The sequence below is a fragment of the Mastomys coucha genome, unplaced genomic scaffold, assembly GCF_008632895.1.
Source record: "Mastomys coucha isolate ucsf_1 unplaced genomic scaffold, UCSF_Mcou_1 pScaffold12, whole genome shotgun sequence".
Lineage (NCBI taxonomy): Eukaryota > Metazoa > Chordata > Mammalia > Rodentia > Muridae > Mastomys > Mastomys coucha.
The window spans coordinates 92,735,988-92,753,877 of NW_022196894.1; the positions used below are offsets into that span (position 1 = coordinate 92,735,988).

The following is a 17,890-nucleotide window of genomic DNA, read 5'->3' on the forward strand; positions in this document are numbered from 1 at the left end:
ACATGTTGTACCATCATGACATCTACACCAATGGCATGTTGTACCACCATGACATCTACACCAGTGACGTGTTGTACCATGATGACATTGACACCAATGGCATGTTGTACCATCATGACATCGACACCAGTGACACGTTGTACCATCATGACATCTACATCATGACATCTACACCAGTGACATGTTGTACCACCATGACATCTACACCAGTGACATGTTGTACCACCATGACATCTACACCAGTGACATGTTGTATCATCATGACATCTACACCAGTGACATGTTGTACCATCATGACATCGACACCAATGGCATGTTGTACCACCATGACATCTACACCATGACATCTACACCAGTGGCATGTTGTACCACCATGACATCGACACCAGTGACATATTGTACCACCATGACAGCTACACCAGTGACATGTTGTACCACCATGACATCTACACCAGTGACATGTTGTATCATCATGACATCTACACCAATGGCATGTTGTACCACCATGACAGCTAAACCAGTGACATGTTGTACCATCATGACATCTACACCAATGGCATGTTGTACCACCATGACAGCTACACCAGTGACATGTTGTACCATCATGACATCTACACCAGTGACATGTTGTACGTGCAGACAAAAAGTTTTTTTTCTTGAATGAAATCAAGGATACTTCTGTTAGTACTTTATTCATTTTTAATACCTTTTCTATTTACATAAAGGTATTGAAATTATTTTAATCTAACATTGTGATGTTGCTATTTTTATATTGGCATCCACAGTTTTTGCTTTCCATGCTTGTAAAGGTCCTATCTTGTCTAACTTGTATCTAGGTTTTAAGTAGAACAAAGTTTGTAGTCAGTTTAGTTAGCAGACTTTTGTCATTTCTGAAAATTATCTTATAATAGCAAAGTTATATAATTGTGGAGATATTTTTTAATTGAATTTGAAGGCAAAATGTGCAGTTTCAGATGCTGAAAAGCCTAGAGTTGTCCCCAGTTGCACAAGCAAGCACACTGTGTGTGGAGACAAGTGCCCACTGTGACAGCGCTTGTAGTAGATTTTTCAGTTAGCAATTTTTTCCATCAATTTAAACCAAATCATATGTTCAGTCCTAACATCAAACACTATTATCTCTGTCTAGACAAACTGAGATAACTTATCCTTTTCAGCTATTACGTTTTTAACTGCTGACATGTATTGGTGTTACATGTGAACTATTTCCAAGATCCATGGATGTATTGTACTGGGTCAGAGTCAGAAGGTGGCAGAAAGAGAAGTGTATGCATGGGAGAGGGCCCTCGGGGATTTGGTTTTAAAAAGGCCACACTCAAGTCCCCTCAGGTCACAGAATTGGGATTCCCACCCACTTTGTCCTATGTATATAGTAGAAAATGGCAGGGCACAAATTGGGTAATTGTAATAAATGTCCTTATTTGGAACTAGAAATAAGACATACAAAGCAATGGTGACCTGTGGCAATCCTTGCATCCTACTTTACAGACACATCAAAAAAAAAAAAAATCTACAGGGGATTGTACACCATTAGATTCCATATCAGTACCTGAAAATGACTGCCCTGTCTTTTTTGTGTAGAAGAGCATTGCTCTATGTTACAGGATGTGGTTCATGTTCTATTCTCTTTGGTGAGGGCTTGGGGACAACTGGGATAGAATGAGTAAATTCTGTTTTTGTTTTTGTTATTTTGGTGTTTTATCAAGACATGGTTTCTCTGTGTATCCTTAACTGTTAGTCTGCTTATTTGCCATGGAAAATTGAGGACTCTCGTGTTATGTTAGGTCTTCAGCAATCATAGCTTCCCTTAGTCTAGGTCAAGATTCCTTTGGCAAGGGACACACTTCAGAGCTTGGAAATATAGTTGTGTATATTTGAATCCACTCCATTTGATGATCAAATTTAAAAATTTTTTTCAATAGCAAAAAAACAAAATAAAACAAAAAAAAAAAACCCTGGTTGACCAAAAAATAGGTAGGTGACTTCCTTCCCATAGAAACTCTCAGAAACATAGTGGAGTTTGAACACATTATGTCCAAAGTGTTTCAGGTTGGGGGTATTTGTAATCTCAGTCTTTGCTGGGAATCAAACCCAAGTCCTCACTCACGCTGCTCTCTCTACCGCTGAGGCATGCCACAGAGCATGCAGGGTAACTTGGTTCATTATTTCTCCTGATTACTGACTGGACTACATGAAAGGGTCCGATTTTCAACCAACCTTTTGTTTGGTTATTCCTGTGAAGTGTTTAGTTGTTTGACCATGTTTATGGTGTGATGTTGAACATCTCTGTTGCTGTGACTAGCTTTCTTAATCCAGTATTGAATAGAACTATAAATAAGACATATCGAATTAATGCTCCTTTGAAATTTGTTTCAGATATACCAGTATATTCAGAGTCGCTTTTATCGGTCTCCAGAGGTGCTACTGGGAATGCCTTATGACCTTGCTATCGACATGTGGTCCCTTGGATGTATCTTGGTTGAAATGCATACTGGAGAACCTCTGTTCAGTGGTGCCAATGAGGTAGGTGAAGGGGTGACTCACACTTGTGCTCTGTAGTGACAGTGTTGTCTCAAAGTTGTCCTCATAGGAAGGCGTCTTCTTAAGAGCTTGATCATTTATTTGAGGTCAGTTGATCTTATTTTACATTCTTTTAATTTTTCCTCTTTGTCAGGTAGGCTTAGAGTTCTGAACTAGTTAGTAATTAAGATACTTAATATGTCCCTGAAGGAAAATAGCAAATTAACCAGAAAGTGGCATTTCATAGACATTTTGCAGGTTTAAGTACAATAACAGAAAGCTTAACCATGTGGTGAAGAAATGAGGCAACCCTGAGCATGAGGCCAACTCTGATTAAACCCTGGATGCTGGATTTAAACGCTGCATCCTTCAAAAGCAGTGCCCAGTGCTGCCTGAGCTGTTTGAGACACACTGGGATTCTGAGGGCACAGAGACTTGGCTGCTTTGTGTTCCTGAGGGGTTCTGAAGGTGAGAGCGAGGCTGGAGGGCTCTGGGCAGAGGAAAGGGGCTGAAGGTGAGAGAGAGGCTGGAGGGCTCTGGGCAGAGGAAAGGGGCTGAAGGTGAGAGAGAGGCTGGAGGGCTCTGGGCAGAGGAAAGGGGCTGAAGGTGAGAGCGAGGCTGGAGGGCTCTGGGCAGAGGAAAGGGGCTGAAGGTGAGAGCGAGGCTGGAGGGCTCTGGGCAGAGTACAGGGGCTACCACCCTTGCTGGCAGCTGGCCTCTTGCTTCTGTTTAAATTACTTAGTTGTAGGACTCTGTTTCCTTTTCATGGAAAAGTTGATCTAAATTTTGAGTTATAAATGAGAGAAAGAAAGCAAATGACTTAACTCTGAGAGTTCTTGTTTTGTTAAGTTGAGATTTTGTCATGTTACCCAGGCTGGCCCTCAACTTTGGGACTCAAGTGGTCTTCAAACTTAGTCTTTCAAATAACTGATCAGATGCACACCATCGCTAGTCACCGTCCTCTAGTCACCTTAATTTCAGCTCACAAACCAGTTGAAAGCAGCTTCCATATTTGTTTTTATTTGAACTTAAGTAATTGTATCTTATAATTGGTAACTTCCTTAGGATTAAACAGTATTAGGATCATCTGAGAAAACAGTGGCTTCCCAATTTTCTCATTGTCTTTTGTGTTTGGCGTTGTTCTCTTCCCTCTGTGCAGGGTTCTCTGCAGTGCCTCCTCTCCTTTGTTCCCTTTCCTCTGTCTCATCAGTCTTCTCTTGCTGTGGCTCCTTGAAACACCAACCACCAACCCTGCCTGGCCCTTTACACTTGTTCTTCTGTCTTGAAGTGCTGGCTCCCAGATGGCACTACAGACCGCTCTCAAGTCGGCTTTCCATGGAGCCTTTGTGCCACTTGTGCTGCCTCCCCTACCCCCTTGTCATCATCTGTGCTGTAGACTGTTTTTGTGCTCTCTCTGCCCCTTCAGGTTCTTCATCTTTCAGTTCGACTAAAAATACTTGTTTAAAGAGTTGCATATGTATAGGTAGAGAGCTGATTGGTCAAAACTACTCCAGGCAAATCTTGTCATTTTTAGAATTTAATCTGTGAGACATTAGAACATAAATGTCTAAATTTAAGTTTTATTACTACATTTATTTTTTTGTTGTTGTTGTTTTGTTTGTCAAGACAGGGTTTCTCTGTATAGCCCTGGCTGTCCTAGAACTCACTCTGTAGACCAGGCTGGCCTCGAACTCACAAATCCACCTGCCTCTGCCTCCCAAGTGCTGGGATTAAAGGCGTGTGCCACCACTGCCCTGCTAAATTTAAGTTTTATTAAACTTGAGATTAGTTATGTCTTAATGTTGAAATACAGTCTTCAGGTTAATTGAATCACAGTGTAACTGTTACTGGAGTTAACTGAGTCCAGCATAGTAGGAATTTTATCTGTCCCGAACATGTTCTGGTCCTTTCCCTGTGTAAGGATTTTTCTAAATAGTACAATGTCATGACCTTTTCTAGTATTTGTAATTATAAGAAACCTAGAGAAGGTCTCAATTATAAAAGAATGTACACAAATTATTTACAGATACCATATTTATATAAGAGATTTGAGCACCCGTGGATTTGTGCATCCATAGGGTTGGGGCTGGGCTGATCCTGCTCAGAACCAATTTCTTGAGGAAGCTTGACTATGTTTGTCAAGAGCCTCTTCCAAAACAGGCTCTTCCTCTATTTACCTTGCTGTATTCTGTCAGTAAGCATGTGGTAGTTTCACTGTAACATGAATGCATAGTTTTCACTTAAACTGTATTTTAATTAATGTCTGTGAGTTAGTAAGATAACGTTGACTAAGTTATTTAAAACTTCAAAAACTCACACTTAAAGTTTCCTTATATTCTGTCTCAGTGTTTTCCATTGTATTTGAGGTCCCGCAGTACAGTGTGGATTTGTATTCTTATTTGTTGATTATCTACCTTCTCTTCTGTTGAATGTGCAAAATGTGAGGGCAAAAATGTATTATATCTGATGGTTTTAGTGTACCCACCCTCAGCTTCCAGTGTATCTGTCCTCAGTGTCCACACAGATATGTGTACTGTATCTAGGAAAGAGTTGAGAAGCAGAAGTGGATGAATGTACAGTTGAAATTACAGTTTTGTTTTGTTTTCAATATAGGTCGATCAGATGAATAAAATAGTGGAAGTCTTGGGCATCCCACCTGCTCATATTCTTGACCAAGCACCGAAAGCAAGAAAGTTCTTTGAGAAGTTGCCCGATGGCACTTGGAGCTTAAAGAAGACCAAAGATGGAAAACGGGTAAAATGGGGGTAGACTTATTCTTTTTGTTTGTTTGTTTGTTTGTTTGTTTGTTTTGTTTTGTTTTTTGAGACAGGGTTTCTCTGTATATCCCTGGCTGTCCTGGAACTCACTCTGTAGACCACGCTGGCCTCGAACTCACAAATCCACCTGCCTCTGCCTCCCAAGCGCTGGGATTAAAGGCATGCAGCCACCACTGCCCAGCTGGGGGTGGACTTAATCTTGGGGGGGACTTTTTCCCCCCTTTCTCCTCCTCCTCCCCCCTTTTCTCTTTTTTTTTTTCCTCGTCAGAGCTGTTTGTTTATAGCGCCTTTGAATTTTCTTGACAGCTGTATTATAGTTAAGAAAGTATTTTATTCAAAAGTTGACTATAGTTGAGCTGACTGTGCACACTGGCCAGTGTTGGCTTAGTGGTCAGGGCTGTTTGGGTTTCAGTAGAAACAAATAGACTACTACTACCTGCCTGCATTTGGAGACAGCTGATGAAACCTTTATACTTCAATACTGAGTCAGGAAGTCTCACAGCTCGTACATGGGAGTGAAGCCAAAGCTGTGGACAGAAATTATAATTGTAGTCAGTTATTAAATTTTTTAAGTAGAAAATATGATTTTTAAGTTTAAGCAGTTCATGATACTTTTTTAAGGATATCAATCGATGATAGAGTTTTCTGACAGATTTCCAATTCCTTGCTCAGTGACCAAGGTACCAGGGTTTGCATCTTCTAATGAAGGGATAGATTTAAGGACTACTTTCAGAAGCCCAGTTGTATTAATTTATAAGAGTAAATGATACAAAATTTGCACCTTGATTTTATGTCTCTCCAATAAAAAAGACATAATTGGGCTTTATTAAATAAAAAGAATGTACAGATAACACAATTGGAGTTGGTGTACATTTGTTACCTTATGGTTGTACCTCTGCATTTTCAATATTTAAGAGGATTTTTTTCTCCCTTTAGTTATTTTAACCTGTATTTTAGTGATGCTGCCATTTCAGGGAACTGGGGGTGCTGTTTCTTTGCTTTGATTCACATTTACTTAGTTGTAGAGTCTTTTAATGTCTAAAGGTTCTTGTTTTGCTCTTTTTAAAAAAATTTTTTTTTAAGATTTATTTATTATTATATGTAAGTACACTTCAGACACAGCAGAAGAGGGTGTCAGATCTTGTTACAGATGGTTGTGAGCCACCATGTGGTTGCTGGGATTTAAACTCAGGACCTTTGGAAGAGCAATCAGTGCTCTTAACTGCTGAGCCATCTCTCCAGTCCTCTCCCTCCTTTTTTAAATGAACATTCACCCACCCAGTTTTCCACATCTCTGCCTTTCCAGAGTAAAACCAAATTGAGATATAATTATTACTGTTTATTGATTACTGGGGACATTTCAGAAATCAGGAGGTCTTTTTTTCTTTTTTAATCAAATCTTAACATATACTTACTACTCATTAATTAACTGTAAGGTCAGTGAGATTTCTCATAGTTGAGTTTAGTGAGTGACTTATTTCTCTTTTAGCAAAACTAAAATTTGCAGCAAAAATAAATCTGCAATCAGCTGATCACACTGTATGGGCAGAGATAAAAAAATATGCAGACACTGTCATTGACTCTGTAGTTTATTTTCTTAGAAGTTTTAACTTTTCATATTTCAGAAGCCCATATTCAAAGCTCTTTTAAAATATTTATCTATTTATTTAATGTGTGTGAGTATACTGGCACTTTTCAGACACACTAGAAGAGGGCATTGCATCCCATTACAGATGGTTGTAAGCCACCATGGTGGTTGCTGGGAATTGAACTCAAGACCTCTGGAAGAGCAGTCAGTGCTCTTAACTGCTGAGCCATCTCTCCAGCCCCCATATTCAAAGTTTTAATGAAATACGTATTAGTTCCTTTTCGTTGTTGTGATAAAAACACCATGACCAAAGCAGCTTATGAAAGGAATGTTAGTTTGGCTTTAAGGTTCCAGAAGAATGTTGTCAATAATGGCTGGGGCAGCATGGCAGCAGATGGCAGACAATGGTGGCTGGAGCAGAGCACAGGGGTTGAGGGGTGGGTGGGCTGGGGGCGCTGGGAGAGCACAGCTGGGAATGGTGTTTGGCTTTAACCTTGAAGCCTGGTCCCAATAACGTACTTTGTCTGGCAAGGCCAGTCCTGCTAAATGTACTCAGACATTTCTCCTACTTGAGCAAGTCCTCAGACATATGTGTGCACCTACTACCTAACACAGGCACAGAGTATTTCCACCACGCTCGGCCTTCCTTTCTGACTCTTCTGTTCTGATTTCTGTCACAAGTGGATGTGATACCAGCTGCACTTCATAAAAACTATAATCTCTGGTGTTAACACTTTCAAGTGTTGATCTTTTTACTGCAACAAAACACCTGACAAAAGCAGCTTACAGAAGAGAAGGGATTCGTGGGATTCATGGTTTGCAGTTGGTAGATGCAGGAGGACCAAGAAGTAGCTGTCCCCTGTCCTTGCAGTCAGGAAGCAGAGACTGGCTGCTGTCCTGCTCCTTGTTCTCCCTTCTGAGACCCCAGCCTTGTATGGCCATGCTGCTCACACACACTCCTTCCACCTCAGCTAGCTAGTGCAGGTCCATGGTGCTTGCTAAGTCCTGTCTAGTTGACAGTGAAGACTGAGTATCACATTTATTTAATAAAACAGTATATGGGAGATTTCGTATGGTTTTGTATCCCAGGACTTATTGTGTTTTATTGCTTCATGGTATTTCATTGACTATACTATAACTTATTATGTCAGTGAACTTTTTTGTTTATATCTAATTAGTGACTAATTGATTAAACCTTGAACATACCACACATCTTTTTTCTAGTGACATCGTCTGAGAATTGCCAGGGCCTATGTGTGTTTATCATCATTGGAAAACAGTTTTTTTCAGTGTTTCTGATGTTTTGAGAGGTGCCCTAATGCTGGCTGCTACTTTTCAGTGCTTTTCCCTGTCCAGGGAATCATGGTTTCTGGGTGCCAGGGGACTTGTAATATTAGTAAGATATCATTAATAGTAGACAGTCAAACCTGTGGGGCTTCCCTCCCCCCCCTTCATTCCCAAGTGTGTAAGAATTTGCTTTCATATTTTCTCCTGAGTAAGTTTTTCAACCCCCACCCCCAACTTTGTTGTGATTCATCTTGAATTCAGTTTTGAGCTTGGAATAATGGGAAGGGGGAAAAGTTTGAACATTGCTTGTTGACAAATGTCTTTCTCTATAGACCTGATTTCATACTTTTTTATTAAACTAATTCACCTATGTTTGCAAGCTTGAACTCTTTTTTTTTTTTTTTTTTGGGGGGGGGGGGTTTTCGAGACAGGGTTTCTCTGTGTAGCTCTGGCTGTCCTGGAACTCACTCTATAGACCAGGCTGGCCTTGAACTCAGAAATCTGCCTGCCTCTACCTCCCAATTGCTGGGATTAAAGGCGTGCGCCACCACCGCCCGGCAAGCTTGAACTCTTACTGCTCGCTCTGTAAGTTAGCAGCAAGTGTTAGTGTCACACATTATAGGTCTTTTCTTTCTATGTAAAATGTGAAAACACCTCTTCTTGAGTATCAATTCTGCTAGAGATTGCAGAGATCCCTGCCGTGAGCCTTTTCTGTGGCTACCGAGATGATCATGTGACACCCCCACCCCTTGATATATAGTGAGATTTCTTAGTAGACTTGGAATATTTATCCTAACCTGTGGTAAAGCACTCTTGCTTCTGGCATTTTGTATAGCACTGAGTTAAACCTGCTGGTCTGGTAAGAGTAGTATTCTGAAGTGTTCCTGATGTAGCTTATGATTTTTTTTTCTTTAACAATTATCTTGAATCTTGTTTTCTAGATATCCTAATTCATTTTTAGCTAAATAGCAGTTTTCTAAGTGTGATATCATTCATTTAAAATGTGTAGAGTGTGGCTTTACAGTCTAGAATGGACTCTGTCTTGGTGATTCTTTCATGTGTACCTGATAACAGTGGGGCTGTTGTAGTGTTCTAGAGATGTTTGTGTGTGGCTGTCTGTGGGTGTATATGGCTGTGTGTCTTTTTCTGTTGTTTCTGTCAGTATCTGAGTGGCATTTTGACCTTCAGTGGTGTACTAGTTCCCTTTCTTGTCACTAATGCCTGTTAGGAAGCAACTCAGTAGGGAAAGGCTTCTTTCTCTTCAGTTCTTCAGGGAGGCGCTGTTCACTGCCTGCCAGAGAGTGAGGCTGCCTGCTCACGGATTTGCTAACCAGGAAGCAGAAGTTAGTTGCTCCCTCTTGTAAGCTGCTTCCATCTCAGCCCTGCCTCCTAAAGGCTTTTTAGCCTCTCCAGGATGAACCAACAGCTAGGGACCAAGTGTTCAACACACGGTCTGATCACTTTGAACCATCAGAACCCCGAGCAGTTATGTCGGGGTTATCTTTAGTTGTGTCATGGTTTTTAAAGCTTTGTTAGTAATCTTGTTGTTATCATGAAATGTCCTACACATGCGTTAGTGCTGTGCATGGCAGGTTTTTTGTTCTGACCATTTGTGTGTGTGTGTGTGTGTGTGTGTTTTGCACGCATACACCTCCTTAGCTTTAAACCTTTCTCTTCTTTTGAAGTCTGACTTGTATGCAGCATATAGGTAGGACATGCTTTAAAATCTGCTCTGCCTTTCCAGTGAATATTTATTTCATTCAGAGTGGGTTTCAGGTTGCCTTTTGTTTATTGTTTAGTCTGTTTCTTTCTTGCTGTTGAGTACTTGGGAGATTTGTTTCCTCAACAAACTTCTCAGTTGTATGTAATAGCATTTAATGTTGTCTCACAATGTGCATCTCTATGTCATGTCACTTGTATGTAACTCCCTTCCAGCTCTTGAGGGCGTGTATATAAACGTCACTTCTGCATGTGTTAGAATCCTCAGAACCATCAACTGTTTACCTCAAGGAAAGGGAAGTGCTGTAGGCACACTGAGTGCAGGGCCCTCCCATCCGCATCTGTGACCTGAGTGCAGGGCCCTCCCATCCGCATCTGTGTCCTGCCTGTGCCCAGCTCCTTCCTTTTCAGTGTGCAACTTGTGCTTATGATCGGAGCACCTGCTGCCTGAGGTCCCACTAATCGCCGTGTCTTTAAACTGTCTTCTGTGGGTCTAGAGTTCTAGATTATCACACCCTAGAAAGATGTGCTGGCTTTTTCTTACTTGCACTGTAAGAAAAGTCAGTGTTTGTTCTTAGCACCGTTCACTTGTGATACGGTTCCCTTTTCCTTCAGGGGATTAAACAGTTTATCTTCATACTTAGTTATCATGCACTTATGTTTTTTGTTTAATTTTTCTTTTGTATTTCTTCTCAGAGGGTATTGAAATTCTTGGGTTTGTGGACTGATGTCTTTGTAGGTCTCAGATGTTATCAAACACTTCCTCTGCCCAGTCTTGTAGTTCTCCAGTTGCATGGATGGTTCTGCCATGCTCCATGTTGCCCAGATCCTAAGAGCTTCAGTGGGAAGTGCAGTAGCACCTGCCTTGATTTAGGTCTTGAATTTGGATACTATTTTTGCTCTGTGTTTTTGGTCACTTTTTTTAAACCTGGCTCCCAGCCTTTTGGATGTGTTCTGCTGTTGGAAGTATTCAGCAGGCTAGAGAAGTACGTGTCGGTTCTGACCACAGAACATGGGCTAGTCCTTTAAAGTCCACCTAAGCGGGATGATGGACATCTGTCATTCTAGTGCTGGAGAGGCAAGATGTGGACAGCCTGGGGCTCACTGGCTTCCCTCTGACCTATTCTTTGAGTTCCAGGAGAGATGCTGTCTAAAGAGAGGAGAAAGATGACACTAGAGCTTGTTCACAGCACACATCGAAGGAAAGCAGGCTCTCTACTTATTATTATTGTAGTTTAAGAATTTGTATTTGTCCTCAGGTTTTACAGTTTTTCCTTTTCTGAAATCTCATCTATTCACATGTGTTGCCTACCTTTTATTAAACTATATAACTTACACATTTATTTATTACTTTAAAAATATCTGCCTACCAGTTCCACTGCCTGGGCCATTTATTAGTATGGATTGATAACTCATTTTTCTCTGCTAAATTATAGACACTGTTATTTCTGTAATTTAAAAAAAAAAGTCAATTTTTCTATATTTGAGAATGGTTGAGTTGTGTCATTTTCCATGAGAAGCAGACATGCCTCTTGTAGTGCCAGACCAGGAGGGTGTGAATCTGGGCATTTAGTGTTTTTTACCTCAGGTTTTTTACCATCTGACGAGGCTCCTTCAAGCATATTATATTTGTTCATGACTGAAGGAGGCTCTAGAGCTCTGTACATTGCCACCCACCCACTAGCACCCGGACATTTTCCTCTAGCGCTTGCTGCCTTGGTGTGGCTATTACTGTGTGCTTGGAACTAAGCTGAATTACCCTTGCTTGGGTCTGGCGTGGTGACCCCTCTTCCCCTTACAGAGCTCTCCTAACCTGCTAGTAGCTGTTTGGGGGTGTGGTCAGTGGAAGAACACTTGCTGAACATGCACAGCTGTGATTGTCCTGCTTCCAGACTTTAAACAAGTGTCATCAAAACTCCAGTAGGGCTTTGAGACTTGTAGAAAGACGACATCGTTCCCAGTTACTAATGAGTATCAGGAACTCCCATCCTGTGGTTAGCAGCTGATGAACCATTTTGTAAATGGACCAATTCCTTTACTTTGAGTGACATGCACAGCTTTAATGAGCTACGGTTAGGGAGGCAGTGTAGCATATTCTCCCGTGCAGAGCAAACCTGGCATTGTGCACACCTTTAATCCCAGTTGCAGTGCTTGGGAGGCAGAGCAGGCAGACCTGTGAGTTTGAAGCCAGCCTGTTCTATGTATACTGAGTTGCTAGTCAGCCAAGACTATGTGTGCAGTGAGCGCCTACCTGTCTCAGAACAGACTACTTACAGAGTGAAGCGGGTCAGAATCCACTCTTCCCTGCTCTGTAGAAGCCATCATAGCAATCGTTTTATATTTGCAGATTTTCTGTGTCGTGCTCTATCTTTGTTTACTTGCTTGCTTGCTTGTTTCACAACCTTGAAAATAAGAATCGTGTTCCTGGGTGAAGCTGTACCAACCCAGCTTCAGACTGGGCCAGTGTCTGCCGCTGAGCTACACTGATCTTCAGTCTTTTTTTTTTTCTCTCTCTCTCAAAACTGTATTGGACTTCTTAAACACATACTTATGTGTTATGTGCAGAGTGGGATGGGGGTGGGGGTCTAGCTATTTCAATAATTGTCTTTCTTTACAAAGCCTTGTACATTTGGAGTAAATCATGTAAATGTTACATCTCCTACCAAACTTTGAGACAATTTTTGTTCTCTTTTCTCTAACAGGAGTACAAACCACCAGGAACCCGTAAACTTCACAATATTCTTGGAGTAGAAACAGGAGGACCTGGTGGGCGGCGTGCTGGGGAATCGGGTCATACTGTAGCTGACTACTTGAAGTTCAAAGACCTCATTTTAAGGATGCTTGATTATGACCCCAAAACTCGGATTCAACCGTATTATGCCCTGCAGCACAGTTTTTTCAAGAAAACAGCTGATGAAGGCACCAACACAAGTAACAGTGTGTCTACCAGCCCTGCGATGGAGCAGTCTCAGTCTTCAGGCACCACCTCCAGCACATCCTCCAGCTCAGGTCAGCCACCGTGCGGGTGGGCGCACAGGGTGGGGCGGCTTGCTGCTACACATTTTCTGTTTGCTTACTGGGGTGAGAGGTGTTTTTTTTTTTTTTTTCCCCTTCCTCTTTTTCATTTTTTTGAGGCAGGGTTCTCTGACTGTCCTGGACCCCCCTTTGTATACCAGTCTGGCCTCAAACTCACAGAGATCCTCCTGCCTCTCTCTGTCTTCAGAGTGCTGGGATTTAAGGCATGTGTTCCCACTGCCCAGCTCCAGTGTGGGATTCTTTCAGAGTATTTATTATAAACTAATTTTTTGAGTTTTGTAAATGGATAGCAAGGAATTATTTTACTTCAATTTGTTCTTAGTGTGTGTGGCTCTTAATTCAGTCACCGCAACCCACCTCCCCATCTGTATGGTTAGTAACAAATTTAACTGTTAAATGTGCAGGTGATAATTGTCTGCCTGACAGTTAGAAACATAGCTGCTTATAGCCAAAAATTTAAATGGTTTTAAGTGGAGTTACTTTTCCACATCCTTAAGTTTTTTACTTCACTGAGTAAATATACCTGGCTGTATGAGCAGTTGATGTGGGAAGACATCTAAGACTCTAATAACTTTGTGGTATATTTCAAGTTAATACCATAACTTGAAAGTTTTGTGTGTCTGTATATGTGTTGTGTAGTACATGCACTTAAGTGTGGCTGTATGCACACCTAAGGTCATGTGTGGGGCATGACACTGTGTGTCTTCCTTATTACTTATCTACACACAGGTCCTAGCACTGCCCCTGCTCTTACTGAGTACCCTCTTTTACTCCCCACACAGGTCCTAGCACTGCCCCTGCTCTTACTGAGTACCCTCTTTTACCCCCCCACACAGGTCCTAGCACTGCCCCTGCTCTTACTGAGTATCCTCTTTTACCCCATACTTTCAATGGTAATGATACAGTCTAAGAACACTAACTTGAGCAGAATTAGCTTTAAACTTACAAGTTATTCCATGTCCTGATCTTAAAGGTGGATCCTCGGGAACGAGCAACAGTGGAAGAGCTAGGTCGGATCCGACGCACCAGCATCGGCACAGCAGTGGACACTTCGCTGCTGCTGTCCAGGCCATGGACTGTGAGACACACAGTCCCCAGGTGAGTTCCCAGTGCTCCTGCCATGGCCTTGCTAGCTCTAGCTGTGTTGGCTGCCAGTCAGGAAGACCATGTCTATCCTTTTTTCTAAAGGCATGTAGAGTCCTCACTGCTTAGGAAATAAAAATTCCGCTCCTTGTTAGAAATGAGAGCATACATTGGGTGCACACACCACCGTCCTTCCGGGCATCTACCCCAGGGTTATTTCTCATTCGCCACAGCAGTTTCTGCATGTCAGCAATTTGCTCCGTGCCTCTCATTAGGCACTGAGACCTCTAGATGGACTCATTGTCTGTGAACTGTGCAGTCTGGACCCTGTCATTACTTCTTGTGGCCTCCAGCATTCCTATCCTGGTTCTGAATCAGTTTGTGTTGGATTTTTAAACTTGTAATATTAAAGTAATTTTTAACAGTGTAGAGTGTGTGGTAGGACAGAAATGTGGAGGTGCCATCATAGCTATGTTTCCTGTTGTGTAGGTAGTACCAGACAGAAGCAGTGTAAGGGCACAGGGTACACTCTGGCTCACAGTTGAAAAGGAAATCGTGCCCTATGTCAGGGGAGACGTGACTGCAGGCAGGAAAGCAGGGTGGCAGGTCAAGAGGCCTCTGCATTTAAGAAACAGGAAATGGAGCTGGGCTGGGCTGGGCTGGGCTGCGCTGCGCTATAGCGTCTCAAGACCCACTCCATAGGCCAGTCTCCTAGTAGGGCCTTCACCCCTTCTCCTGGTGCCAGCTGGGGACCAAATGTTCAAACACACAAGGGAGGTGTTTACTGTTCAGACAAGAACACAAGACCTTAATGAGATAATGTCCCTCTGTGTTGTATGCTACATTTTGACTCTGTTCGAGAGGGCCAGTTGGTTATTTGGTAGAGCAAGTAAAACCTGAGCTAGGTTGGTGGTCATTCCTTTGTTGTGACTGGGCCACTTGGTTCTGCTGGAGAAACTATCACACTATTCTGTCCTCACTGTTAGTATTTACCAAAGTCTACAGGCAACCTTCCTCAGAGAATCCCTTTTCCTTCCTATTGTCTGTGAAATGCTTCCAACTTCTCTCCTCTTAGGTAGAAGCTTTGTCTCTCTCCTGTGTGTGGTCTTGAGACTGTACTGTTATGTACGTGCTTTCTTACAGTTCACCTGTCTTTGCTTTCGTTGGACTTCTGTTGAAGGCCAAACTCATGTCTCCTCATTCCTTCCTGAGCTCTGGCTCCCTCTGTTGAGCAGCACTGAGTCTTTGATCTTTCTAGTATACAGCAACTCTTCCCTCTAGTCCTTGTACTCCCTCACCACACTACAGTTCCTGGAGTTTCACACTTGTTTTCAGCAGCCCTGAAACTCAGTGCACTGAAGCTCCTGGCCCCAGTTACACTCCCTGTGTCACCCACAATCCTCACTGATGGTCCAGAGTACTCCCATGCTTTTCTTTTGTCATTGCCTGGCAGTATTTGGCAGTGTTGACTTAATCCACATACATTGAATTGCTTCTGGTTTCTTTAGGAGCATGTGTCTGGTTCTCCATCTTTTTGTTCCCCCTCTCTTAGCTGTCTCTTTCTGGGCAGTATTCCTGTCCACCATGCCTTGAGATGACCTCGCATGCTTCCTGCTTGGTCTCACTCCAGTTACAGGCACCATTTTTAAAGGATTCTTCCTGCTTCCCCCTGACTACCCTTCTGAGCTCTGGGTTGTGCTGGACTTACTGTGAATCACATTCTGCAAGTCTGAGCAGTAAGGAGACGCTGTACTGTTACCTGCAGCTTTGGAACAACGGTCCTGACATTCATTGCCATAAATTCAGGGCCAGGGAGTTAGTCTTCAGGTTAGCGAGGTGTGAATTCTGATTTTATGCGTACATAATTAGCCCTTCCACTGCAGGAGCCATGTATGTCCTGTCTTCCTCTAAAGGCCACCGGCTTCTCTTTGCTGTGCCCTGCCCAAGTGCTTGTCAGCCTGAAGGCTGAGGGACCTCTGCAGACGTGTGAACTTTGCTCCTCCAGTCTAGGTTGTTTCCCCTGCGTTCGTTACATAGCCCTTGTCCCCCTTGTACCTGGAACTAACATGTTGAACCTGTTGTGACGATGCAGTGTCTTTGTGCTCTGTCCTACCCAGGCCTTTCTTTATTCTCAGCACTCAGAACGCTCACAATGAGATCTTTCACTCTGAGGGATGTGCCATGCTGGGCCTCTCATGCTTTCCTCATTCCTCCTGCATTGGCTTAGTGGCACACTTCGCACTTCATAAATTCTTTTGAACCATCCTTTGTCCCTCTCTTTCTTGTACTGCAAACATACAAAGAAATTCCAGAAAAACACGTCTGTATATCCCACTTACCTTACAGAGGTTACTGATCTGCTTGTTTCCTTTAGGTGGCTGTTGGACAGCCCCAGCTGCCATTTCTGGCTTATGGTCATCACTCTCCTGCCTCCAGGTAGTTGGAGTTATGGGCATGCTTCATCGTGCCCAGCACATTTTTTTTTCTTTTTGAGTTAAAATGTTTTTAGTTGTTTATTTATACTGAGTGTGCATGTATATGGGTGCACGCAAGCCCATAGCATGCCTATGGAAGTCAGAGGCCAACTTCTAGGAGTCATCTCGCCATGTGTACTGGGGTGGAGCGGAGCTGGACCATTAAACTCTTAGACCGTCAGAGTTACTAGCAAGTGCCTTCACCTGCTGAGCCATCTGGCTGGCCAGTTTTTAAGAATTGATACAGTCAAGCAGTAAGAAAGAAACACGCCACAGAAGTTAGTGAGAAGCCCTCTTCTTCATGTCAGCATGTAATGCAAACGAGTATTTATAGCTTTTATGTCTTTGAAAAGATGTTCTTTATGGAAAAGTAAATCTAGTTATATATTATCAGATAATGTATATTAATCAGGTAATATTTAATATGCAGACACAATATTTATATACATTCAGACTCCTTCCCCAGACACTTAGCCTCTCTATAAACACTGTCATATATACACACAGTTTTATATCTATGTTTTTTTTTTTTTCATTTGGCATAGATTTGGTATTCTTCCTATATCAAAATAAAGCTTTAATTTTTTTTTTGTTATTTTGTTTTTGTTTTTAAACTTTTATTGCATTATGATGAGAAAAGTTACATGATTTCAATTTATCTGAATTTGTTAACATTTAAAAACATATTTTAATTAAATAGAATTGAATCACATTCTTGTTCCCCTTTTGTACTACCACTCCTCCCATAGACCCCCCTTCAATACCTACAATATCTTTTTTGTCATACTCCTTAAAATTTAAAAAATATTATAATAATAAAAATAAGTATTATAAAGTTTGATATAAAACAACAATCAATTTAACAGTCTTATGTAGATGCTCGTCTACAGCAATACTGAAAATACATTTTTCTCAATATAAATTTTAAATAACTCCAAACATATTAGCTGTATACTTAAAAATAATACATCACTACTAGTATTTTCTTAGATGAACATGAATATATAAAGTCTTTTTGTTTGTTTTGTATTCAGTAGAGTTTAAAATCTTGGCTCTTACTGTGGTACAAGCCCAAAACAAGAACAATTTTTAGACATTGGGTTTCATTGTAATAAGGCTGTATTTCAATGACCCTCACATCACCAAAGGATTTTACTTCCATCGTAGCTAAGCTGAGAGTTGATAGTTCTGCTGCACCAAGAAATGAATTGTAGGCTCGATTTTTGGATACAGACTTCCCCACTATGGTCAAAGCCATTTGACTTGAGTGAGTGACTTCATTCTCAGCCCACAGGGAACAGGTTACATTCATTTAAGAAGTGGTGTAGGTATTAAGATGTTCTATCCATAAAGTCATTCACCAACTGTTTCAATGAACAATGGTTCTG

At 41.7% G+C, this 17,890-nt stretch overlaps 1 protein-coding gene across 4 annotated transcripts in view; it reads left to right on the forward strand.

Moving 5' to 3' along the window:
* Positions 1–17,890, forward strand: part of Dyrk1a (dual specificity tyrosine phosphorylation regulated kinase 1A) — a 129,230-nt gene that overhangs the window by 104,075 nt on the left and 7,265 nt on the right. For all 4 annotated transcript variants that reach the window (XM_031364495.1, XM_031364491.1, XM_031364492.1 and 1 more), the window contains 4 exons: positions 2,395–2,541; positions 5,152–5,292; positions 12,612–12,918; positions 13,919–14,043. In XM_031364495.1, coding sequence (XP_031220355.1) covers positions 2,395–2,541; positions 5,152–5,292; positions 12,612–12,918; positions 13,919–14,043 — 720 coding nt within the window. The remainder of the gene's footprint in view (positions 1–2,394; positions 2,542–5,151; positions 5,293–12,611; positions 12,919–13,918; positions 14,044–17,890) is intronic.